Source organism: Malania oleifera, chromosome 2, assembly GCF_029873635.1.
Source record: "Malania oleifera isolate guangnan ecotype guangnan chromosome 2, ASM2987363v1, whole genome shotgun sequence".
In the NCBI taxonomy this organism is placed as follows: domain Eukaryota; kingdom Viridiplantae; phylum Streptophyta; class Magnoliopsida; order Santalales; family Ximeniaceae; genus Malania; species Malania oleifera.
The window spans coordinates 668718-696712 of record NC_080418.1 but is presented as its reverse complement, the minus strand read 5'-3'; the positions used below and the strand labels follow the sequence as shown (position 1 = coordinate 696712).

Genomic DNA, 27995 nt, shown 5'->3' with positions numbered 1-27995 from the left:
ATACTAACTTGAGCAAGTAGCCAATAACGAACTTACATTTAAAATAAACATTGACAAATATATAATCAGTACATTGTTGATGCTTAGTCACTATATTCAGTTAAACTCAGCTTGATTGATCAGTTGTCTCCAGAGAATAAACAATTTAACAGTCAAGTAATCAAGTGAACCAGAAATAATAGCAAGTATAAGCAGTAACTGCTAGATGTGGTTCAATCCATTTACAAATCCTATTCAATGATATGGTTGCAATAATCAATCTGGTTGTTACATTTGACACAGATGCCCAACTACATTAAATACCTCCTCCACTGTATGCCAATCACAAACTGTATCCTTTGAAAGTGGGAATGAACAAAGGTGCCAACGTTTAGCAGGCTCTGCCGGTTTACTCCAGCTAAGTTACAAACAAAATCTTGCAAACTTTATGGAAATCAACGTCATCCTGCATCATCGTATAGGTTTTTAAGTGAATGGTCAGAATGATATCTGTTGTCATGCTCCCCTTTCAGATTTGGGCAGTGATTCATTTGCCAAGAATATCAATCAGTAATGTAAACTTCCAGCATGGAAACAGACAAGTAATTACATCCTTGATACATATATATATAAAATAAATCTACAAGAGATTCCATAAAAGAGCATGCCCCTCTCTTGGGCATCTTTCTTTTGATGAAATTACGTCCAGTACCCATTTTTTCTTTTTTCTTTTTTCCAACGCCACTGTCCTTCGAAACTAATCAGAGCAAGGAAGCAATCTAACTTTAAACTAGAAGTGGCATGATTTCTAAATGTTACGCAAATGATAAAAAAGAAAAAATCCCTACTCATTTTGCTAATATAAAAACATAAAACAAGGAGATATTTTTAATGTGGTACCGCAAAAAACTGAACTACAGGCAGCTTTCAGATCTTAGTCTGCAGCTAGTCAGACATACAGGAATCCTTAAAACAGATCCCCCAAGGCAAGTCAAGATAAAGACATTAGTGATAAATTTGTTGTACAGAACATTTTGGAAGATCCATGTCATCTTACCTCACCCTTCATCATCATCATCATCTCCATTTTGACTAGTAAAGAAAGGGGTGAGGTAGTTCCTATCTAAAGCAGTGAAGGATGCCGCACTGCAAGAGAGAGGATGGGAGGATTGAAGGAAAATGGGTGAGAAAATAAATGAGTAGGGAAGGGTGGAATTGCTCATAGCTTAGTAGAAGTCATGAAAGTAATAGCAACTTCACAAGGGAAGGTGAACCCCCATAACTCACCTCTTATGGAACTCTCTGAGTTTCATCTTGATCTTGTTCCCTGATGATGTTTCCCCACCATATGAAGGAGCAACATAGCCATTTTGGTCTTCAAAGCTCTGAGAAGAAACAAAAGAAAAGAAATATCACAAAGAAAGATTTTAGAGATTCAGAAAGTTCGGTTTTTAAGGGTGGGGAAGGGGCTTTTATTCAGTGTGTGTTGTCTTCTTTTCAGCTCAAGCACTTTAAGCAGGATATATTGTAATCATATGCCTAAGTAATGGTAGGCAGGGGAGATAGGATAGTTAAAATAAGTAAATAAATACCAGAGATTGGGGCCACAGGTAATTCATCTCAACTAAGCAGAGAAGGAACATGGTTATTCATCTCTCATAAAATTGCCATATACTGTCCTCATAAAATTTGCATTTCAAGAACTTAACAATTCTCCCCAATCACCAAATCCCAATAGTCTACAGATATGCGGAACTAGTAATGAACTAATGTCCTTTCATGACTTACTTCACCCAAGGGACCATCATGGCTATCACCCACAACTTGTAAAGCTTCAAGCATTGTACCTGTTGAACCTCCAATAAGTAACACCTGGAACAGGGTTAAAAAAAAACTACGTTAGTTATAAGAATACAAAGTATGTAGCTTACCAATAACATGACTATTAGTTAAGCAGGGCAAATTCAAATCAAAGAAGAATCGGGTTAGGTGTAGGTGGAAGAGGCAGGAAACAGAATTTTGTTATTTATTTTTTTGATAATAGAAGAAAAGATTTCATAAATAAGAGAAGAATTTACAAAGAGGAGAATACAACATCTCCTGTCAAGATTCTGGATTAAACTAGATGGAATAAACTCAAAAACAAATGAAGGCTAGGAAAATCAAAGCAAGAGATTCCTCTATTCTCACTGAACTCCTGAAAAGCTAACTCCCTTAAAGCATCCAAAGCCAACACACCAATTCAATTCTTTCCCTAAAAAAATCCATGCATTATGCTCCAACCCTAATCCCACAACACTGCAAAAATACTTCCAAACTGCAGCCCAATCCTTCATTCTTCCAAAATCCACAAAAGAAATAGCCAACGTTCCCTCCACTTAAGCTGGGCAAACCCAAGTTCCCCCCATCACACCAAATAACTTATTTCAGATTCTCCAAGCATAGTCACTGTGTCAAAACAGATGAGATGCTGTTTCAGAATTCAAATAACATAGCACACAAACATCTGGAGATAAGGCCTTCCTGATCTACAACAGGTTATTATTATTGCTTTTATTAAGCACTATCCGCCAAATAAAAGTCTGAATTTTTTGGAGAGCTTTGGTCTTCCAAATAGATGAATATAAAGGAAAACAAAAGTTGGAACAAGTAAAAAAAAATAACGATAAATGCTCCAAGCCCAAAACCGAGTATGCCTAGCTGAAGGAAGATGACAATTGTTCAATAACGACAACAAGGAGGAAAGTTCCATCAGCTCTCTATCATTTAGAGATCTTCTGAAATGAAAGTTTCAAGAAACTTGAGGGCTAACAAATCACAACAAAGAAGCAGAAGCAAATCATGCTATTTAGCCCTAAGTTCAATCAAAACAGACGAGGAAAAGATATGGTAGAACATCATTCCCCAACAATGGGTCTTTCTAGAAACAAATCCAAGAAAAAAAGGTCTCTCTAACCAAAACATCTGATCTCTAGATATGGGATTCCACTCAAACCCCTCAACCATTGATCTACAAGCCTCAGAATAATAACTTTAAAAAAAAAAAAAAAAAAAAAAACTAAAGATCTCAGTGGCAATCCTACAAAGATCATTAATAATTCTCCCTCCCCCACCCTCCAACTCCCTAATCATATTTCCTCATCTTTCCATTAGCTAGCCTATGGAAGAAACCAGTGTTACAATCACCTCTGACCTATTTAAATTTGGTCTTTTGCCTTCAGCTCCTCATTTCCTTCAAAATCACCTCTTCCAATTCATTCTTTAGAGAGATACTTTTTGCCTCCTCACCCTTTGATAGATTAATCTCCTTGTTCCAGGAGCTCCTCACTAATGGCTTAAAAGAAGCATGGTCCAGCCCCATATTCTCAAACCTAAAAAAGGATTGGGACCCTAGGATACTCTACTTGATTCCTGCAAAATAGGGAAGTGATTAGCAGGTGATCTAGAGAGAACAGTTTGAGAGAGGTTCGAGAATTCATCCTCTCAATCAATACAAAACAGGAATCTATTCAGTCTACTAGCCACCGCCCTAGCCCCCAATCGTAAACCAGGTAAAGGAAGCATTACTCAAAGGAAGATCTCTCAGGCCACACTCCCTAATAAACATGTCAAATTGCTGCATACTAGTAGTAACTCTGCCTCCCTCCAACCCCTAGACCTCATTGCATTTAAATCACCTCCCACTATCCACCTGAGAGCAAAACCCAAAAACATAATAAGTCTTATTCCATAAAGTACTCCTAAGACTTAACTTAGGAGGACTGCACACAGAGGATACCCACCATTGGCCCTTTCCTTTCACTTCAACAAGAACAGGAAGGCGAAAGAACCCTACTAAATTATCCACTTTAGAGAAGGACTGAGAGCCCCACATAACCAGAACACCTCCAGAAGCACATCGAGAGGGTAAGAAGTTCCATTTCCTACACCAACCACCCCAAATACTCTTGATGATCCTTTGGTCAATCATCTCCATTTTAGTTTCCTGAATCATAACAATATCGACAAAAACTTCCTTGATCAGGCTCCTCTTCCTCACATTTCCTAAACTTTCTCACCTTCCAACTGATAACCTTCATATCTTTTATATATATATATATAGAAAAATAAAATTTCATTCATAGGAAGAGAATTTACATGAGGGAGAACGAGACATCTCCCATCTCCCCAAATAAGGCTTGGAATTATCCAATAAAAACAGCTAAAAATACCAAAAAAAAAAAAAAATCGGCATTCCAAAGTGTTCCCCCAATCTCTATGTAACTCATGGAAACTAATTCCTCTGAAGAAACCCAAACCAGAGCACCACAATGAGGCCAAATACTGACTTTTTCCCAAACCAGCACCCCATTTAATTTCTTCCCATTGAATATCATTGCATTATGCTCCAACCATAAACCCCATAAAACTGCAAATATTCCGCACTTCCATAGGACTGTCTCGTCCTTTCTTCTACCAAAGACTTTGAAAGAAATAGCTAATAATTCACCAACCGAAGGAGAAACCCAGCTCTCTCTAGAAATACCAAAAAGCATATCCAAAATCCTCCAAGAAAATTCACAGTGCAAAAGAAGATGAGCCGTCGTAAATTTTTGTAACAGAGCTCACATACATCGGGAGAGAAAGCCTTCAAAGGTCTCCTAATTTGCAGCAAGTTATTAGTATTAATTTTATTGAGCACAACCAACCAAGTGAAAGCCTTGATTTTAAAGGAGCCTTATCCTTCTAAATGAAACGATAAAGTGGGAAAGAAGAATTGGAGTGAGTCAAGAATTCAAAAAAATATTTACAAGAAAACACTCCCAACTGATCCAAAGACTAGGACCGAACATCCCTCCCCTACGAAAGATTACTCCCATTCAATAAAGATAACAGAGAAGACAGTTCCACCATCTCCCTATCATTAATATGTCTCCTAAAAGGGAGATTCCAAGAAACCGATGAACTAATCAAATCCCCAACAAAGAAAGATATAGCCCTATTTTGCTGGGAGCTTAATAAAAAAGACGAGGGAATGAATTGGATAAGGATGCATTACCCAACCAAGGGTCTTTCTAGAGAGGGATCCAAGAGCCCCTCTACACCTCAAGTTTGGTGTGAGGAATGAAAGAAGGATAAATATGAGAAATGAACCTCCACCAACTACCCAAAGAACATCTTAAACTAACATTGGTATCTCACCCATTCTCATCCAACCCGAACTTACTTCTTATTGTCCTATGCAAAAGGGACGATTCTTCTAGAGGGAAGCACCATAGCCATTTAGCTAAAAGAGCATGTTTTTAGACACCTTCTAACCCTCCCTCCTTTTTTGACCTACAAACCTCAACCCAGCTCACTAAGTGGTCCCCGTGATTCCCCCCTACCAAACCACATAAATTCTCTCATAATTCTCTCGAGCTTGCTAGCAATCCCCATCGGAATCCTAAATACAGATGGGGAATATAACAAACTGCTAGAAAGACAAGCCTGAATCAAGGCTATTCTACCCCCTAAAGAGAAAAGAGCCCCCTTCCAATTGTATAACCTCTTAGTCACCCTTTCCACTACAAGATTCCAAAAAAAGCTGCTACTCTAGGGTTACCCCCCAAAGGGACCCCTAAGTAGGTCATCAGCCAATCCAAAATGCCACACCCCACTTCAGTGGACTTTTCCCTCACTCGCTACATGGGCACATCCAAAGCTGCTAATCTACTCTTCCCTATATTATTTTTAAGGCCCAACACCCTCACAAAAATTTGAAGAATGCCCAAAATTCTCTTAAAGGGTGGGCTATGATCATCAAGGAGGAAAATGATGTTGTCAACAAATTGAATATGAGAAACCAACACTCCCTCTCTCCCTACTTCTAGACCTTTAACCAACCCCCTCTCCATAGCCATATCACCGTCTTGCTCAACACATCAGTTACAATGACAAATAAAAACTGGTATAAAGGGTTACCTTGTCTAATTCCCTTAGAAGCTCTAAACCAAGATATTGGCTCACCATTAACCATCATCAAGAACCACAAATTAGACAAACAGCCCCTAATCCACCAATGCCAATGCTTGCCAAAGCCCTTCCTCTCAAGGACTTTATCCAAGAAGCTCCAACTCACTCTATCATAGGCTTTCTCAAAATCTACTTGAAAGACAAAACCCCTCTTCTTATTCCTACGAACATCCTCCACCACCTCATTGGCAACAAGTATAGCGTCCATTATTTGTCTCCCTCCCACAAACATACTCAAATAGAAATGGTATCAATGAGCATCTTACTCATCCTATTAGTTAAGACTTCAGCGATAATTTTATAAACACTAGAAACAAGGCTAATAGGTCTAAAATCCTCAACTTCAGTAGATCTGAACTTTTTACGCACCAAGAAAATAAAAGAGGAGTTGATGCTTTTGCTCAAAATCCCATTCCCAAAGAGTCAATAAAAACTTTCAACAAATCACCCTTAACAACCTCCCAACAATCTTTGAAAAAAGGCTATGTTAAACCCATTCAGGCTTGGGGCCTTATCCTTATCCATACCCAAAAACCACCCCCTTCACTTCCTTTTCTTCAATGGGTATCTCTAACCAACTCTTCTGATAAAAAAAAATAGGATTTTAATTCAACCCCCATTAAATTGGTCTATAATAATCCTCCTCCGAGTAGAAGTTCTAAAAGAAGTTGGTAAAAGTGGATGCAATCTGATCTTGATCACTAGTGACTACCCCTCCCCCCATCTCTAACTCCCTAACCAAATTTTACTCCTCTTGCCATTAGCTAACTTGTGAAAGAAATAAGAATTTAAAGGGAGTGGGACCCCACGCTACCCTACTGGATTCCAACAAGATAGGAAAGTGATCGGATGTGGTCCTAGGGAGACTACAATGAGTGAGATTCTAAAACTCGTCTTCCCATTTCTAGCAATAAAGATATCTATCCAATCAATTAGCAACAACTCTAGCTCCTTTATAGTCTAGGCAAAGGAAGAATTATCCGATGGGAGGTCTCTCATAGCACAATCCCTAATTAACATTCTAATTTCTGAATACTTGCAGATACCCCCCTCCCCCTCTTTTTTTTTCTTCTCTATAGGAAATTTTACCACATTAAAATCCCCTCCGACTATCCACTTAGGAATGCAAAATCCATAAACATAGTGTACTTCATCCCAAAAAAAAAAAAACACTTCTAAGATTTGGTCCGGAAGACCCATACATTGACGAAGCCTAGCATTGATAAGGATATAGCCAGAGGCCCCACATGAGGGTAGATATTTTCCAATTTGGTTTCTTGGAGGACAATGTCTGGGGAGTACTTGATCAACACTTGCTTAATCAAAATAATCCTTTTTCTAGCCCACTAGCTCTCTAATGTTCCAGCTAACAACCTTCATAACTTAACACATTTTCCCCCTTTCCCCAGCCCTTTACCTCCTCATAGTTAATTGAGAAAACAAGGTTTTTCAGATCTTTCTAAACTTATTTTTTCCTTCTCTCATAAGACCTAGGGCTTAAACCCACCCTTACCAAATTTCCAGCATGGCCTAAAAATACCAAACCTAAGTTCCTAAGGAGTTTTTGTGGGTCTAGCTTGTTTCTCTCAGCACTCTTAAAGCAAACCCCACAGCTCTCCCTTCTATTAGAAACCTCTCTTTGGCATAAAGTGTGCAAAGAAAGAGAGTTGAGAAGGAAGAGGGAGAATACTTTTATTGGTTCTAGATGGAGTTGGATCCTCCGTGAAAAGATCACTTTTCGCAAACACATCCCCCAACACCACTGGAAAGAATAACTGACTTAAACACAGGAGAAATATTGGGCCCAAGGCTAGGATCAGAAGACAAAGGCCCCTCATCATTTAATGGTAACAAAATACCAGAATAATGAAAAATAAAATTTATACCTGCCTGTGCGTTCTTAGGATTCAGCTGAAGACAATCTCTCTTCGAATCCCATAGGATCTTAAACATACTTTTTATGTTAAGGATCACCTCCCCTTATAATCTCCATTGTTTTCAGCAAAAAGCTGATTAACCCCTCCTCTTCTGTGTCTTCTATATATGCTCTCATCTGATCTAACAATAGTTCCCTCTCAGACTTAGCTATGCTGCTCCTCTGTTCTTCCAAGTCAAAGTATAGCTCTTCTACTTCATTATCTTCCCTTGTATCTGATAACAAAGGAGATAACTACTTGCTGGTTTCTGCTTGCTCCCTGTTGATCATGGGGATTGCTGCTTCGCTGCAATTGATCTCTGGGCCTTTGCCTTCCCTAGAGATTGCTGCATTCTGCAGATCCAATGGACCTGTGCAATCTACTCTAGGTTGCTGCGTCTTTTAGACTAAACTCTTCCTGCTATCCCTTGTTCCAATATAGTTTTTTCTTTGATGATCCACATTGACTTAGATGTCTTATTCCTAATAAGTTTGAGCCTTCAAGTGGCCAACCCAACCCTATCATATCTTTCTTCCTCCTAAAAGGCCACCTAGTAAATTTAGTAGCCTCCCTTGCAACCTGTTCGGTTTCTCATATGGTGCTGGGATTCCTATTAGGATAGATCACACCCCCCCCAAAAAAAAACCCACCCAAAAAATCCCTTTGGCTGCGAATGAGAGCCCTATTTGGATCAGACCTAGTCGCTAAAAATTGTCTGGTAACATCAACGAAGGAAAGTCTCTGTAACACATTCTTACTCTTCTCCTCTAGCCTAACATATGAAGAGCCACAGTTTAAGCATCTCTAGTTGCCCTTGCTGGCATTGAAGGGCTCATCTATGGATGAAAATAATTCCAATAGGGCACTAAGGCCCTCCATCCAGTTTTTTGATTGCCCTCAGGAATACGAATGTCAAGGAGGCACCTTCTACATTTCTTCTCCATGCAAACAAACCTGCCTCTGCCATTTCCTAAAACCTTCAGCTTACCTTGTTTCCATCCTTCATAAATCTGGTGCCACCACGATTAGCAGCAATCCCATCATTGGCCTCACAGAACACACCCAGAATCTTTAGGACCCACACGAGTTCCTCCCTATCCAACACAATGTAAGATGCGTATCTTCCTGCATATTCAATGACAAGATTAGGTTGCTGAGTCAAATCGTATGACTAAGATCACTTTTCTATAAGTTTTAAATGTAGCGAACTCTCCCATCTTGCAGTTGTAGAGGACCTCGCAATCTCTCTGGTTCAAAGAGAAGAGAATCAAGCTTGAGGAAGGGTCGCAAGGGTGGAAAAAAACGAGGGTTGGGTGGGTTCTCGCAAGTGATGACTGTAGCAAAAAACTTGTGTGTGTTTTCAGGAATCCAGACAATTGGCAGGAGAACTCATAGGGAGAATATTTTCAGAGGAGAATGGACTTCAATTTAGTCAACTGGACTTTGGATTCACAAGAGATCTCGGAGAAGAAGATTTTCAGATAAGTGTTGACTTCAATATAGTTGACTGGGTACCAGCTTTGATAATAGAGAACTGGGAGGAGGATGAATGGCGATCAAGAACTGTCTTTGAGGAGTTAACAGTCGGCATGGGTTCAGCTTCAACAGCAAGAGAAATAGGAAGAGGAAGGGAGAGAGTGTGTCAGGGAGATGTTTGCCATGCTTGACGACTCGAGAGGCAGTATTGCCTTGGGGAGAGCATTGCACTCCCATTAATTCTCCTTTCAGTAATCTTCATATCTTTACATGCTCACCATCGCTTCCAAGCCCCTTACCACCCACATAGTTAAAATAAGAGACCAAATTTCTTAATTCTTTCTATACTTTCTTTTTCTTTCTCCTATAGTTATTGGGGTTCAAACCCAACCTAACCTCCTTACCTAAAGGGTCCACTAGTTTCAGGCCTAGGTCTTTTAGGAGTTTATGTGAGTCTTTAAAGTCTCTCTCACCTCCCTCAAAGCTAAACCCACAGCCCTCCCTCCAAGAATCCTCCTTTTGGCATAAAGTATTAGAAACAAGAAGAGGTTGAGTGGGAAGGGGAAATATATCATTACTAGTTATATAGGAACACGGATTCCCCAAAGAATCATCTACCTTATCATCATTATCCCCCTCAGCACCCAAGGAAGAAGCATTCAAATTATTCACATGAAGGAGATCAAGCTCAGAGTTAGAAGGCAAAGACTCCTTATCATTTAAGGCAATCAATTGATTTAAAAAATTATCAATAAAATCTTTACCTGCCCATGTACATGAACCCTCCTTCAAATAGTTGGAATAGACCTGAGTTTGAACTCAGCTCTCAGCTGGCCAACTAATAGTTCCTTCTCAGATTTGTACATGCTGCTCATATTGTCCTCTTAAGTCAAACAAAGAATCAAGATTTGTTTCCTCTTCAAAAATAGCCTTCTATTTCTCCTTAAAATCTGACTTTATAGGAGAAAATTGGTGGTTAGTCAAATTTAGATTGAAATCTTGTAATCCAGTCCAAGAGTTCTTGATTGAATTAGAGCTTTACTCTCTGTTGTGAGAAGAATCATCAGTTGCTGAACATTTACCATCTGCTCTGCCTTCGTTAATATTGACTACAATCTTCCATCCATCATTACAAATCAGCCCATTGTGAACATGAGTGTGCCTCTCTCCCTCCTCAATTCTATTAAACCTCATTCCAACAGTAGAAGCACATCTGCCGGCCTCATTAGGAGAAGAGCCCCCTTCTTTTCAATCCACACTAGTTTTGTCTTCACAGACCCAACTGATTTGCGCCTTCGAACATAAGGCCCACTTGTTTCTAGCCCTTTAAGCCCATTAAAATTTTTAAAATTTGAAAATCCTCCATGTAATGTGCTTAATTAAAGGGGATGGTTTAGGATATAAACCCTCTGAATCCCAGTGATTAAGGGATTCAGTGTTCTCTTTGCTGGCCATCTTCACCGCTGAAGCTCGACAGAAGAGGGGCTCACCGAGGATTCTGAATAGCAATCAGATTGTCCACCTTCCTCCCCCCACCTTTTGGATGTTCCACGACCCACAGTTGAAGCACCTTAGTCTGCCCTTGAGGATGTCTACATCGATCTTGCTAAGCCTTGACAATTCCACCAATGCTACAAGGAAGGACTTCCGCCCCATACACTGCTCCCCCTTTAATATTCAAAAGCATGATCACCTCCCTCCACGATTTTCCTTCTTCAGTAGGAGAAAATTGATCCTCTCATTCAAACGAGTCCTTATACTGACTGATTGTCTCTTATCTGTGATGGTGTGAGCCCCTCAACCCACCTCTATTCCTCCATCCCCTTTGCACAGCAACCCCATCATCTTCATCACCCAAATAAAATCCTCCTCCTTCAGCACAATGAAGGAAACGTGCCAACATGCAAACTCAGTGATATGAAATGTGAAGGAGTCTAAATGAATTACGCTGAACACCTTTCATTCTACTTTGACAGTAGAGTGACCTCCCATTTCTGGTACCCAAGAAGAATTGAAAAGAAGCAGAGGCTATGGCTGGGATTGCAAGTTAAAGAGCTGATGCTGAATATTTCTGGCGTTTGCCAAGGTAGATGAATGTTTCATATGGTAGGTGAGGAATTTCTGGTGGACGAGAATAGGTTTCTGATGGTAGACGAGGAATTTTGGTAGTATTGGACAATGGAAATAAAGGCGACGATGTTCGACCTCTGCGACTGGATGGCGGAGTGACAGGAGATCGATAGAAGTTGGTTTCTGGGGATGGGGATTTAGAAACATGGGAGGGAAAGAGATGACCATGCTCACGGTTTCGAAGGGGGGAGACAATGGGAGGAGAGCATCGCATCAGTAGGGGACAGAATTTCAGTGCTTTAATTGGTTTGTATAATTTCCAATAGCTTTGGTTTATGCAGGCAAAATTCAGAACAAGAAGAAGTAGAAATATCCATCCACTTCTTTGATTCTATTCTTTTCTTTCCTTGAGCAATCAAACATAGAAGGAAACTGTAATCAACAGTAAGCTTCAAAAGCTGAAGAAAATATTTTAGCAAGTAAGCCATCAACAGATTATGCAGACTGCTTATCTGCAAGTGTTGTCGTCTAAGAAGGAATGGCAATTCCAGTTTGGAACTTACTACTCTTGGGAACCCTGATTAATAAACTAAACTTAAACAACAGAAGCCAAACAAGGAAAGATAAGGAAGCTAAAATAAGGAGTGACATCACTTCTGTTTTTGAGGCTCCATGTTTGAAACCAACCCCTCCCCACCCCCTTACCCCCCCCCCCCCCCAAAAAAAAAATTTTTACTAGACTAGGGAAAAAAGAAGAAGAGGAAATTCAAAAGAAGAGCTAACATAAGTTTTTACTGTCCTGCTTGAATGTAGGGGTGGGATGAGCCCATCACGATTGAGCCATCCTATGCTCTCTCCATCTCAAAAAAAATAAAATAAATATTATTTCCATACGACGAATACAGTTCCACACTTATTTTGGCTGGGAAAAAGTTACTTGCTTTTTATTCAAGGAAAAAATTAATTACAATGAATGAACGCAATTTTCCACACAGAAAATCTGCAGTGCACGCAAATGCAAAGATACATCTGCAAATGCTATGAGAAGTATGATGGAAATAAAATGGTTGAAAAAATAACCGCGGAAGGCATACATAGGCATAAAACAATTGGAAGATATGCTATAAATTGTTCTGATCAAATCCTTTATGTTACTTCTTTACCACAAGGATGGATGGATGGATGCCATGCTTGGTAAATTCAAATATAATATTTATGGCTGAGCAATGCATACAAATCCGTGTATATGTAGGGTTAAGGCATGTACCCAAGATTCAAAGGAGAGTTTTAATTTAAAAAGAAAAGTTGGTTCACCCACCGTAAGAACAACAATTGCTGTAGTTGCTGTGAATATAGTCTGGCCATGTCCATTTGGAAGATCATGAACTGATTGTAGAGCAAGAGCAAAAGCCATAGCCCCTCGAAGTCCTACTCGCACCCATAATTCTTGATAATTTGACAATTACAAAGAATAATAATAAAATAACCATCAAATTTTGCTCCTCTTACCACTATACCAAAGAGCTTTCTGATGCTTTAAGGGTATCTGCTGATGAGTAGGTCGTACCAAATTGAGCAAATATGCACAAGAGAATACATTCGCTGCCCTAGATGAAATGACGTCCAGATCTGGTTAATAATTTGCAGCAGAAAGCGGTAACTAAGAAAAAGACATAAATTATGTTCCCAAATAATATCTAATATAAAATTCAAGTTCAGGTTGCTGTTAAACTGGGGAGGATTATGAGCGAGTTGTCTTGTGAGTTGAGGAGGTATTAAGAGGTATAAGAGTAAAGGGGAATTGGTTGCAGTAACTAGGGGTCTGTTTAATTGTTTCACAGGCTAAGGTTTTGCAGGATTGGATTGGCCATGGTAATTATCTTGTCAGTGTTTAGTCTGTCATTTATAAGAGATGGTGAATTTTTTTTTTTGCTCTCATGCCTTTGGTTTGCCCTATAGCTTGAGCTGTTTGGTGGGGGTCAGCTCTAGCTCATGCTCATGGGAAGCCTCCTCCTAGTCAGCCTGTCCCGTCCATTACTTTTGCTACACCAAACAAAGGCTAGGAGTGGCAACCATGAAACTAATGCAACCTTGGTGTCTAAAAGCACAGACCTTTGGAAATTGATTCTCTTTGGCATAAAGTAATCAAAAGTAAATTTGGCTTGCAAACAAATGGGTGGGATGCTAATAGTAGAGTTAGAATGACTCATGAAAATTCATTTTTCAGGTATTTCTGTTCTTCTTCCACCAAATTTAAATTGTGAGAAGGCTTTCAGGTTTTTTTATTTTTCTGTTTTTTTTTTTAACAAAGAGGATCTTCGGCTTAGGGGAGGGGGGATTGTTTTGATGTTGTTTTCATCCTCTCTTTATATCATGATGCACCTACTTCTTCTTTTGTAGTTATTCCTTTTGTCATTCTTATACTGGAGATATCAGGTCAGGGTTCACAGTTTGGATGCTTCTGGTGTTTTTTCTTGCATTTCTTTTTATAAATTTGACTCAAACATCTCATTTGTTACCTCCTGCTAATCATTTTTCGAAAGCTAAGGTTCTTTCTAAGCTAAAGAGTTTATCTGGATGGCCACTCGTAATAAACACCAACAAATTGTTACAAATTAGAAGCCCTTAAAATTATAAGGCTTTGTCTCCTAATGTGTGTATGGTGTGTTTTGCAAGTGGTGAGATGCATGCTTATATCCTTCTTTTCTTTTTTTGTCTTGGAATTTGCAGAACAAGCTTTTTGATCTTCTTTAAGAGTGTTGGTGTCCTAGCTCTTAACGACTTAGGTTACATTTGGGTCATAGAATGCCTATTCCTAGGAATATATTAGTTGTAATAGGTTAGTTACAATTAGTTATGCAAAAAGTTCTGTTATTAGCATAAAGCAAATAACCATGTGAACCTTTTTTTTCGAGTCCACAAGGAATAGACAAGGAATAACTATTCCCAAATTTCACCGTGGGAATGTCTATCCCTTCTTATTGCATGTTGAATGAAACAATAAGGAATATATGAGAAATAGTTATTACCCCTATTCCCAAACTTTTCACTATATTTTATCTTATTCCAAGGAATAGCTATTTGCGAACCAAACATAACCTTAAGGTTTGGGAGGCACAAGGATGTGAGGGCATTATGGTGGTGTACAGTTTTTGTTCTCTTGTGCAGGCTTTGGCTGGAGAGAAATTCTTGTACTTTTTGAGATCAGGTTTTGACCATTATTTGATTTCAGATTGGATTTCTTGTTTGCTTTATTCATCAGGTTTGCTTTGGAAATGTGGGTATTTCTGAATATGATGAGATGGGTTGGCACTGTAGGTTGATTTCATTGTCATTTTCTTTTGTATATATTTTTTATTTTTTATTTTTGCTATTTTTCTATAGTTAGTAGGATTTCATATAAATTTCGTTTACTATCCAGAGAAAAGTCAGTTTGATGCTCAAATTTCACAATATTAGCTATGCATACCTTGCTACCCCGATAAATAACTTGAGCAATCATTCAGCAGTTAAGGAAGAAGACCAAGTTTCAGTTAAAGGAAGTCACAAAACTATAGTTGTATGACATAAGATGCAAGGATACAATTGAGAAAAAAATGAATCCAACATGGGACCAGCTGTGTTGTTCCATGGCAATGTCAAAGCCCATATATATAAACCTACAAGTTAAAGCAAACAATTCAGATGCACAGCATTGTGAACACTAAACACAAAATTTCTGTTATTTGACATAAGATAACAATAATGAAGTACTCCCTTACACAAATGTCTCTGCTAACGATGATATCAGATGAAAGAATGCTGATACAAATCGTTGTGAATCTTCTGACAAATTTGAAAATGAATAATGTTTCATCACCTAAAACAGAAGGTCAATCTTTCCATAACACAGATTCAGAGAATAGTGGAATATGATACAGTAGGAAGATATAAAATCAACTTACAATTCCTGTAAACAGTATTGATACGATGCCAGAGAGACCAAGACCTTCTGCAAGCATGTAGCTAGAGAAAAGAAAAAGGTTTTAATATTGTACATTTAACTCAAAAGAATTGAAGAAAGTTTCTCAAAAAGATGGAAGGGATGGCTAAGGAGATCTTACGAAAAATATGGAAAAAGAACAAAAAGACAGCACTCCAAGTTCTGAAGACTGAACAAAAAAAGAGATATCAATAATTTCGATTACATTCATGTTCTTTGTGAGAATGGCAAATATTTGGCAAAGAAAATATATATGCAATACTCACTTATCAATATCCAGCCCTGCATACTTAAAAAGGTTCTGATTATTAAGGAATCACAAATCATTTTAGCAGCCAAAAGCTTTTTGAGTAAATAATAACATAATATAATAATAATGGACTGAAAGGATATTAGAGCTGATGTAAATCCCACTCCAACACCTACAAAGCAAAGTACAATTCACCGTCAGTGATCTTGAAACAAACATAAACTTAAAAATTAACATAATATCAACGTTCCAAATAATTTTGTGTTCATGCCATCATCTTGCTCAAGGCCTTTAATTTAGCAAATGAACTGGGAATATGATCTTAATAAATGGGCAAATAAGGTTGTAAACTATCTATAGCTCATAAATCTGTAGGGAAATGAGAACAAAGATTGGAAAAGAAGATAGAAAAAATTGGCATCGCGTGTAAACAAGGACATCTTATGCATCAATTGTAAATCTGAAATAAATTATAGATTCAATGAAGAAAATACAGCACTTAGGGTTAGAGAAGGGAAGAGAAAAAGAGAAGAGAAGAAGAGTTGAATAGAAGGGAAGAAAAATAATAATAATAATAAGGCAGCAGTTTTCCTGGAACTTATGTACAGCTCCAAGTCTGCCCTCTTATATATCAATAAACAAAAAAAGCATGAATACAAAATTATCCCCACTCATGCCACATAATTACTAAAATAGCCCATTACCTTCTAACACTGCTCAAGCTCGATGTGTAAAAATATCACCTAACCCCAACTTGTTACAATCATTAGACAAGGCATGCTTAAATAAATTCAAGGTGCTCTTTCCTCTAATGAAACATTGGATTGCTAGCAATATAAGTGACAGCTTGATTATCACAAAACGTATAGATGGGCTTCACTACCAAAAATCCCATCTATGATGTAATAGATCTCAACCATGTAAGCTTATTCATATAATGAGCCATAGCTCAGTGTTCTCCTTTAGCACCAGATCCCACTAAGTAGTTTTTTTCTTACTATGCCAAGTAACAAGATTACCTCCCATAAATGTACAATATCCAATAGAAAACGTTTGATTATCAATAAAACCAACCTAAACTGCACTAGAGTATCCCATGATCTAACTTTCTATTACATTTATACATCATACTTCTAATAGGAAAGCCTTTTAGATACTTTTAGATACTGTAGAATCCTAAAAAATAACATCCTAGTCTGGTTGTTTGGGATGTCTCATAAACTGACTCCCCACCCCACGACAAAGAATATATCAATTGTCAGGTCTAGTGACAGTCAAGTACATAAGTTTGCCAACCAATTGCCTATCTCAATGTTCGTGTTTAAAGTGTACACCAAATTCTTGATTTAAAGTTTGCTTGAAGCCACTACTTGACATCTTCAATCCCACTACAGACCACCTGTGACCATACTAAATTTGTTAAACCAGGCTCGCAGAGACTGCTTTAAGACTATAAATGGCCTAATGCAACTTACATACCTTAGCATCTGAAACCTCACTCTGGTCACTGCAGATGGAGATAATATCATCATCATAAACTACTAAAAGTACAATACCAAATCTCCTTTGTGAACAAATGAGTAGCACTGGATTAAACCAAATGTTGGAGACCACCACACAAAATTAGTTAACCAGGCTCAAGAAGACTGCTTAAGATCATAAATGGCCTAATGCAACCTACATACGATACCATCCTCCCCCTGAGTGACATAAGTAGGAGATTACTCCATGTATACCTCTTCTTGCAATAAAAGAAAGCGTTCTTCTCATCGAACTAGTACAAGGACCAATCAGAAGTAATTGCCAACAAGATTGATACATGAATAGAGTTTCATCAAGTAATAAGAGAGGTCTCAAAACAATCAGTGTCATATGTCTGGGTGTACCCTTGACAACTAAGCATGCCTTAAGCTGTTCAATAGAGTTGTCAGGAAGATATTCGATGATGTAGACCAGTGAAACCTGACTAACTCCTTATTAGGAGGAAGATCCACCAAATCCTATGTCCCTGGTCAAGACATCCATTTTTAGATCCACTGTATGCTTCCACCTAGGGTTACAAAGTGCTTCAACATGTGAGGAAGGGATGGAAACAGAGGAAATAGAACGAGAAATGAAACATAATGAACAAAAGGATCTGCAACTAAGAGGTGCAAAGTACATGTTCGGGCACTTTTTCAATGAGCAATGGAAAATCCAAGTCACGCCGGACAGATCCCAGGAACGAGAAGTCAAAATAGTGAAGGGCAAAAGAGGCAGTTGCATGTTGTCTATGCTTGCTTTCCATTGTTCATAAACCCTTAATTTTTTTCTCTGGATTAGTAATTGATGGATTCAAAAGAGGAGCAAAAGTTTCCTCCAAAGGGATATGGATAGGAACAAGATTATCAACACACAAAGGGGAAGGAGAGATCATTCATGGCCTTGAAATAGATTCATCCAAGGAGGACTTGGCAAAAAAGAAACAAAACATCCTCTAAAAAAGGTAACATCTACTACGATTATATGGAACATAACATATATATCCTTTTTGAGTTCTTGATTACCCAACAAAGACACATTTAGTAGCATGAGGATAAAACTTGATGGCTAGTATGCAGAACATGATGGTGATGTTTATGCTTATGTTCCATCATTCATCATTTGTTTCTCTAGGCTAGTAATTGATCAATTTTGAAAAGGGGAGGAAGTTTTCTCTAGAGGGATAAGGGTAACAACAAAAGGATCAACACATGAAGGGGAACAAGAAATATTTGAACTCAAAATAGATTCATCCAAGAAGGATCTGACACTGGAGAAATAATGTGTCCCCCTTTTTAACATATTTCCTGCAAGTGTGGAAATCATAACATTGGTAATCCTTTTTAAGTTCTTTAGGGATTGTTTCAAACCACTTACGTAAAAATGCTTTTCAAAAAAATTGTTGAATTTAATAAGTGCCAACAATAAGTACCTAAACTGGAAGAGTGTAGAAGGTTACAAGTGGCGTTTGATTGTATTTAAAATAAGTGATACTTTTTTTAGATAATAAAAGAAGGAATGTTAGATTGAGAAATAGAAGTTACAACCTAAGGGGGCAAGAGGTCCACCTGAAAAAAAATAAAAATAAATAAACAAAAAATAATAATAATAATAAAGATGCAAATTAAAAAATAGCAAATAAAAAATAAAAAATAACCAACAAGTACTCTTATCCAAGAAAACCACTTTTCAATCCCTTTCCGTCATAATCCAGCAAGCTCTTTAAATTTGCAAGCTCCCTTTGACCCTTCTTCACCATGTACTTACCCCCATCAAACCACACTTCAATTCCACTAGCATCACACATTTTCAAATCCAGTTTATCCATTATATCTTGCGCTTCTACATCCTTCCTAGAAATCACCGCCACTAATTTAGGCAAAATTCCTTCATTGCGCTGCTGTTTATTATCCAAATCATTGTTCTCAAAAATAGGAACCCCCTCCAATCCTTCCATCGGGGCAGGATCTACACATGATAGATCCTCAAGAACATCACAAGAATGAAAAACATAACCATATTGTTCCCAAATCTCATCCAACAGCAAACCACCACCACAGTCAAACTCGCTGATGTCATCATTATCGTTATCTGAACAATCTCCCCATTTCTTAACCTCCTTTCCTTTGCTAACTCCATCATCTTAGCAAGTGTATCTTCCACAATGCTCAACTCTCCTTCAAAATCTCTCTTAATAGTCTTGGCTTTATCTCACTGGAATGCTCTCTTTCCGCTTCATATAATTTCTTCACTTCCGCACCCATCATTGAAGCCTTTCGAAGAGCATACACTTTAGGACACTTAGATTTTTCAGAATTAAATCCTGACACACCAAATTTCCTACTCAATCCAACTTCTTCTTCTTTATTAATCCTGTCGACACCAGCCTCTAATCCCTCTAGAAGTACTTGACACGCACTTTTATATGTCCTATATGAATTTATATTGTCATATTTCATTAATAGCTAATATGTTCTAATATAAAATACAATAATAAATTATTATTATTATAAAATATATTTTAAATTAAAAATATTAATATTTTTGTAATAATTAATTTAATTGATAATTACGTTAATTTTTTTCTTTGAGAATTAAATATTTTCTATTAATAAAAATAATATAATATTATTTTTAGTTAACAATAATCTCGTTATTAATGCATGTTTATAACATATAATTATCAGATTAATTTTTATTAAAAATGGCATTATAACTTAATTAAAAATTTTAACTTATTTAATGTTTAATTAAAATTAATAGATGGTTCTTTCTATCATTCCAAAATTGAATTATATTTCATCAATAATTTGATGTGCTAAATAGATAATAAAATAATATATGATCAATTTTTAATATATTTTAAATTAAAAACAGTAATATTTTCTAATCAACAATTTAATTAATAATTATGTTAATTATTAAATTTAATTAGCATTTAAATATTTTAATTAACTAAAGTAATATAATATTATTTTAATAAAAAAATCTTGTTCTTCATGCATATTTATAACATATGACTATCATATTAATTTATGTTAGAATAATATTATTAATTAAATTAATATTTTTAATTTATGTAATGTTAATTTAAATTAATAGATGGTTCTTCTCCTTCATTCTGGAGTTGAATTGTCTCATAAATATTTTATAATACATAATAAAATAATATATGACCATTTTATAATATATTTTCTAAAATTAGAAAATTGCTACTAAAACTTATTATATTTACAAAGTGACCTTCCTATGAATAATGTCACTTATAAGTGGCTAAAAAACTATCTTTCATTGCTTATCAAATTTTATTTTTTATAAACAAAGAATTTTATTTAAGTAGAGATGAATGTATGTCAAAAAATTAGAAAGAGAAGGAAAAGAAAACAAGAAAAAACAGGACGAATAAGAAATCATCCTTTTACATCAATAGAAACTAGTTACAAAGAATGCAACCTAAACAAAGAACCAAACTCAATATAACAAAGCCATCCAATCCCGTTGTAAGTCTTCCAAAGAAACTTGACAAAAGAAAAACCATTTGCCCACACCCACAATGACACTTATACCGCTCCATTCCAAAGCAATATTGTTAGCAGTAGCCACACCTTAAACCTTTGAATATTATAGCATTCCTTTACAACCAAACCAAACAACAGCCATAACGGTGTAACACCATAGAGCTTTCCTATCCTTTCCTTTGCCAAAATCCCTAAAAGTAATGGTATAAAAGGCCTTCAAAGTGTATGGACAGACCCAATTTTAACCAAATATACCAAATAACTTATTCCAAATAGCCAATGTGAAAGGGCAATGAAGAAAGAGATGTGCACAAGTCTCTTTACTCCTTTTACAAAGGACACAAATATCGGGGGACAAGGCCTTATTGGGTCTTCTCTTTTGCAGCAAAATCATTGGTATTAACTCTCCAAGTATTGCAGTCCAAATAAAAGCTTTTATGTGTGAGGAAGCTTTAGCTTTCCAAATCAAAGGATACAAAGCAAAAGGATCACAGTAGAATCACAAGTCAAGTAGGTGAAAAAAGATTTACAAGAGAATTCCCCAAAAGGATCTAAACCCCAAACCCCTATTATCACTCCCCAAATGAACATGAAAAGAATAGTGCAACCTGATCCAAAGAACCACCTCATCAATCTCTCTTATTTGGATTTCCCCCAAAATGGAAGTTCAAAGATGCCCATCTTCTTGCAAAAGAAGAAAAGCAAAAATCAGGGTGTCATGAAGATTCAATAAATGAAAAAACGAGGAAAAAAACTAGCCAAAGGCACCTTCCCCACCCAATGATCCTCCCAAAAGCAAATACACTCCCCATTACCCACTGTACAATAATCATAAATTTGAGAGACAAACTTCCAAGGACTAGAATAAATAGTGTTAAATCACCACTTTAGCATCCCGCCATTTTGTAGCATTCCAAATTTATAGCAAATTGCCTTATGCCAAATAGAATTAGGTTCTAAAACAAATCACCACAACCATTTCCCCACCAAAGAGGTGTTTTTGGACACCAAGTTACCAAGACCCAAGCCTCCCTCCGTTTTAGGCCTACAAAAAGTCTTCCAACCTACAAGATGATCTCTACTACCCTCTCCCCCACTTGACTATAAGAAATCCCTCATTAATTTCTCAAGTCTCTGCATGAATCTCAAAGGTATTCTAAAAAGAGAAATATGGAAGATAGACAAGCATGAAAAAGGGTAATACAGTCCCCTAAAGTGAATAACGCTCCTTTCCATCCGTTCATCCAATGTCCTAGCCACTCTCTCAAAAATAGGGTCCCAGAAAGAGTCTGCGATTACCACCTAGAAGGGCACATAAATAAGTAATAAGCCAAGTCAAAATGACACAACCAGCTAGCCTAGAAAAAGGATCCACATTAATACCCATACCCACTAGACCACTCGTAGGGAGATTAATTTTCAGTCTAGACACTTCCTCAAACGCTTGTAAGATAAGCAACTTACCTTATTTGATAGGAAGAGATAGCATCATTTGTGAATTGAAAATGAGAAATGTTGCAATTCTCATAACCTAGCTTAATCCCCTCCACCAACCCCTTATCTACTCCTCTCTTAATCATCTTACTCGACATCAACCATGATAGTAAAGAGAAAGGGAGAAAGAAGATCTCCCTATTTTAGACCCTAGAGCATGAAATCAAGGCTTGGCCTCACCATTGACTAAGACAAAAAAGACCACAAAAGATAGACACCCTCTAATCCATTTCTTCCACCTCAGACCAAAACCTTTTCTAGCCACACTCTTGTCCAAGAAGCTACATCTCACTCTATCATAAGCTTCCTCAAAATCCAATTTCAACACAAAAAAGGGCAGCCCGGTGCACAAAGCTTCCATGTTTGTAGAGTTTAGGGAAGAGGCAGACCACAATGGGTCTATGTACGCAACCTTACCTTGCATTTTTGCAAAAGGCCGTTTCCATGCCTCAAACTCGTGACCTCCAGGTCACATAGTGACAAGACCCCTCTTATCCATAAGATCAACATCTTCAACCACCTCATTAGCTATCAAGGCGGCATAAAGGATCTGTCTATTACCTATAAAAGCACTTTGGCTAAAAGATAGTGTCCTCAAAAAACAATAGCCAACCTCTTAGAGAACACCTTAGTCAAAATCTTATAGACACTAGTTATCAAGCTAATAGGTCTAAAGTCTTTTGACTTTAACCACACCATATTTTTTGGGGACCAAGGCAATAAAAGTGGAAGTCAAACTCCTCTACCACTCCATTGTGGAAGGATTCAATAAAAACTTTAAGGAGGCCTCCCTTTAAGGTCTCCCAACCATCTTGAAAGAAAACCATGGTAAACCCATCTGGCCAAGGAACCTTTTCTCTATCCATCTCAAAAAATTGAGCTCTTAATCCCCTCTTCCTTAAAAGGCCTCTCTAGTCAAGAAACTTTATTAGATGATATAGAACATCAATCCAGCCCCTCAATCATAACTCTACCCTCATCCTCCTCTAAAAATAGATTCTTGTAAAATTCAGTAATCAGACCAGCAATACAACTAAGATCCCTAATAACGCTTCCCTATTATTCTCAAGTTTTTTTTAATAAAGTCCCTTCTCCTACCGGTAGCCACCCTATGGAAAAGCCTAGAATTACAATCCCCATTCCTTACCCAGTTGATTCTAGATTTTTGTCCCCAACTCCTCTCTTCTCTAAAAACAACTTGTTCATATTCATTAGACAATCAGACTCGTCTATGAACAATGTCCTCAGAAATAGGCCCCTCCCTCAACCAATCTATCAATCACATCTAGTTCCTCAAGAATATTTCCATATTCTAAATTTTTAACTTCTCTTTCACATATCTCAACCTTTTCATAAAACAAAGACGTTCCCCAACCTTCCATAGGGCACCCACCCGACCAATTCGTAACCAAGCTTTGAAAATCTAGATGAGTCAACCGCATGCTTCCAAATCTAAATGGAGGGCCCACTTAACAGGATTAGATTCAAAAACCAAAGGGCAATGATCACAAATCACTCTAGGGAGTACTTCTTGAGTAAGGGTGGGAAAAGTATCAAACCATTCAGCGGTAAACAAAAACCTATCAATCCTAGAAGCCACAGTCCTATTGCCTTTTGCAAACCAAGTAAAATGGGCATTCGAGGTGGGAATATCCCTCAAATCACACACACAAATTAAAGAATCAAAACCCTTATGCTTAAGGTGATTTTGGAACCTCCCAACTTCTCATTAGTGGACCTAATAACATTAAAATCCCCCCCCCCCCCCAAAACACCAATGAGGGGAATGTATTCCAAAAATTACAACTAATTCATCCCAAAAAATGCCCCTCAACCAAGGTCATTCAGTCCATAGATTGACGTAAACCACCATCAACTGCTGCCTTCGACATCTAGATAAACATAAGCGAGAAAAGAACCAATGGGGGCAAGCTTGCAAATTTGGTGTCCCAAATTATCACAATACCCTTTGAGGAACTCATGGATGCTAACTAGACCCAATCTTTGAATCTTGAGTCCCAAATGCTCCTAACAAAAAAACTGTCCACCACCTCTAGACACTTGAAGCATAACTAGGTCTGGGGCTACCTTGACAATGGTGTCCTTCATCTAGTGACGTTTACCAGGGCAACCCAAACTCCTAATATTCCAACTCGAAATCTTCATTCTACTACTTTACTACCCCTAAACCTCTTATCCTTCCCCATTTGATAGTTAATGTTTGAGGCTAATTTTTGCAATTCTTTTTCCTCTCATAGGTTCTAGGGAAGACAACAACCTCAATACCCTTACTCACATTGCATAACTACTAAAATAGCATATTTTCTTCTAACACATTCAAATAGCGCACTGAAACATATTTCAGTCTTTATCAGCTTCAGAAAATAATGATAAATTATTTATATATACTACTTCCACGAAAACTGTAATCTCAAGTGTGTCTATCTACCAAAATTGGGCATTAATACATTCATATGGCTCACAAAATCCCCCAAGTTAATGGATAAGCAACAAAATAAAGCCCAAGCATAATCAAGCCAGCTAATCAGCAGCTGAGATAGTACAACAACAAACCAAGCCTTAAGTCCCACTAGGTGGGGTTGGCTACACGAATCATTTTCCTCCAATTAGACAATCATGGGAGCAGATGAGATAGTATGAAGAACCAAAATATTTTGTATTTAAATAACCTAACAGAAGCCTAGGATAACATGCAAGGTAATCAGGCAACTTTCAAGTCATATTACTTCTTCGAGTTCTCTTGTTTTGCTTAAAATGCCCGAACTTGAATAAATATATTCCTTTCAAAAATCCTGCTTCCATTTTGGTACTCTTGAACAAAATTGCCAGCATCAGTCAAATAATAAATTGATTCAGAAGAAAATACGAAGTGGCACTGTTTTCTTCTTCTTTTTTTTTTTTTTTTTCGATAAAAGAGAAGCTATATTAGATAGAAAGAGGGAAAGTTACAACATGTGAGAATAGGAGTCCACTGAATAAAAAAAAAAAAGCAAAGAAAAAAGAAAGAAAACGAGAAACACAAGATCACAAAATAAAGCTAGACAATATTGACCAAACAAGTGATACTTTTTTCTTCAATTCATAATAAATATGGATAAAAAAAATTATTATAAGAATTTAGGACAGCAATTTGACCTGCAGACAATGAACCAACGAAGGTTTCAAGGAACCCGACAATCACCATGAAGAAGTTTTGTCCAGATTCATGACTTTTTACCAGTGACATTGTCCTGCATGTCAGCATGATGCAGGGTGCAGGAGTTATAACAGAACAACAATACAGTTATTGCTGGGAAAAAGGCAATTTAGTTTAGCTTTATGCACCTGTACAACGAAATTGCCATCTACCAACATTGCAACAACAAATAGAGTAAAAAACACAGTAAGCATAGCATGTACTTAAACAAATGATCAACTTAATAAAAGTATGCTGTGTGTGCACACGTGTACAAAAAATAGAAATCAACAGTAAAATTTACTGCATCATTCAAAACAGATTCCCCAAAAACCAAGGCATATAGGTTGACATCTGTGCCAAGTTCCTGCAATTAAAGCCACCAATAAGTATCTGTTCCAAAAATATTGGTGCATGATAATTTACAAAGACTTAGAACACTCAAGGAATACTTCACCATATGCAGCACAGTGATTCAATTTTTCCTTTGGTTGGTAATTCCAAATTAATATGAAACAACTAAAATGATGCTATATTATAATTTCATACTTCAAAGCATGTTATTCACTTTGTCAAATACTCCTCACATAAACATTGATAGGCCAGGGGTAGTATATTCATTATCCATTTGGTGGAACCTCAACAAGACTTTTGTAGAGCAATTTGTTTTTATCAAAACTTGACATCATATCTTACAATACTAATTTCGCATGAATGATAATAGATTATTAAGTGATAAACAGAAGAGGATAATAAAACCACCTGAAATATGGACAAGACAGTGACAGGATCAGTCGCTGATATAAGAGCACCAAACATCAGACATTCAACAAATGGAAGTTTGTACATGAGGTAGACCACGCCACCCAAGTAACTGCGATGGAAAAGAGTGACAAGAAAAGTTTGGTAAGGAGTTGATACCCCAAAATAGAAGGGAAGGTTGCTTAATGCAGAAAGAATAGAAAACTTACACTAGAACACCTGTAACAATTGAAGCTATAAATGTCCCAAGGATTGCAAATGTCACAATGGCTCCAAAATTTGAGAAGAACGGTTTCTATGGAGGTTGAAAGAGCTTAATATATCACACCAAAATTTGATAGGTTGCATTGAAAGCAGACTGGAATACAACATCCTCTAAGAAATAAATGCATGTGTACATGTCCAGGGATTGAGATTTTAGTAGTACTTACAGGTTGGAGACTGAATCCCGACTGAGTAAGCATAAAGGTGTCAAGAAAAACAAGTAGAAACCAACTGAGATTGATTAAATTATAATAATAACAGAAACAAATGTAGGGTAAAAAGGAATGCACGAGTCACAAGGATATAATATAATTGGAGGTAACAGGAAGAGGAAGAAAAATTCCTCATGAAAGTTGAACCAGGCCCTGTAGACATGAATGAGAACAGAGTTGACCAATTAGCTACCCTCAAAAAACATTTGGGCCCATTTAGTTATGGAAAACACCTCTCATTTTTCATTTTTGTTCTTAAAAGAATTGTACAAATGCCAACTTATTTCAGTTTTCTGAGATTTGGATTAAGAAGGTAGAAGATAAAGAGTTTGTTCAGAAAATAATTTTCATTTTTTATTTCTAAATTTAAAAATAATTATAAAATCACACCTTGTTTTTCAATTTTTCACAAATTATATAAAAATCTAGAAAACTTTCCAACTTTATTATACAAATTTAGAAAATTCAAAAACAAGATGACATTTTTGTACTTATTTAGAAAATTAGAAATGAAAAATAAAATTATTTTCCATAAGTGAATGGTGCCAAAAAAAATGTATCATTTTCTAGTTTTTTAGTAATTCTTTGAAAAACTTACTCTCTTTCTTTCAGTTACACTACTGATTAAAACGAGAGTTTTATTTATGCAAATAAAATATTTATAACCAAAAAGCAGAAAGGCCACAGGGGAAAAAAAATTGAGCATGACACGTTGTAGGAACCTGATGCTAGTTTCAGTGTTTGAGATGTTAGCTAGTCCACCGACGATCAAACCTGAAAAAGCAAAACAAGTTTAAAATTGAATATTACTTTCGTTTCTTCCTCATATTTTCTGGCTAAAGAAAGCGGGAAAGAGAAATACCAATCAAAAGAGAAGCACTGGCTTCAGGTAGATAATAGAACTTGTGACGGCGGAGGACATGACCGAGGACGAAAGAGAGAACAAGCATCATGATCTGCAAAAGTATGCCGACGCCGGCGGCTTGCTGCTCCTTCCCAGGACTCCCCCGTTCATCGGCCGATGACGATATTTCCACCATTTTAAAAACTGTTAACTAAAATTATGTTGGATCTCCCAGCCAAGAAAGGCAAAGCCCTTAAATTTTCAATCGACCCTTAGGAGGGCAGGAAGAGGGGCGGGAAAGAGCTCGTGGCGTATGAGCGCCGCCGTCAATTGCAGCCTTCGATAAAGGGGTTGCCCCCGCTAATACACATAAGGAATACGCCCTGAGTCTAAACTCTCCCGCCAGTTAGTCAGACTGTCCCGACGACTCCATGTATTCGCTCCCAACCCATTGCATAGTTCTGTTCCTATTTTAATTTGCTTTTGCTGTGCACGGAGCCTCACCGAGACCCCGGTG

The 27995-nt window shown here is 37.2% G+C and overlaps 1 protein-coding gene across 2 annotated transcripts; it reads right to left on the bottom strand.

The window, feature by feature from the left end:
- Positions 1-95: 95 nt before the first annotated feature.
- Positions 96-27995, bottom strand: LOC131149001 (sodium/hydrogen exchanger 6). Of its 2 annotated transcripts, XM_058099018.1 has the most exons (22): positions 27497-27994; positions 27357-27408; positions 26728-26787; positions 26590-26614; positions 26368-26453; positions 26159-26270; positions 25701-25763; positions 25546-25565; positions 25357-25451; positions 15811-15839; positions 15684-15715; positions 15539-15586; positions 15380-15440; positions 15197-15294; positions 15019-15094; positions 14905-14924; positions 12945-13042; positions 12754-12863; positions 1768-1851; positions 1267-1364; positions 1037-1125; positions 96-445 (listed from the first exon to the last, which is right to left on the bottom strand). In XM_058099018.1, exons 1-21 carry the CDS (start codon positions 27672-27674, stop codon positions 1038-1040), a joined length of 1533 nt encoding a protein of 510 aa, XP_057955001.1. In that variant the 5' UTR covers positions 27675-27994; the 3' UTR covers positions 96-445; position 1037. The 2 variants fall into 2 exon arrangements, with proteins under 2 accessions (XP_057955001.1, XP_057955003.1); XM_058099020.1 differs by having other exon boundaries at positions 96-1125; positions 27497-27995.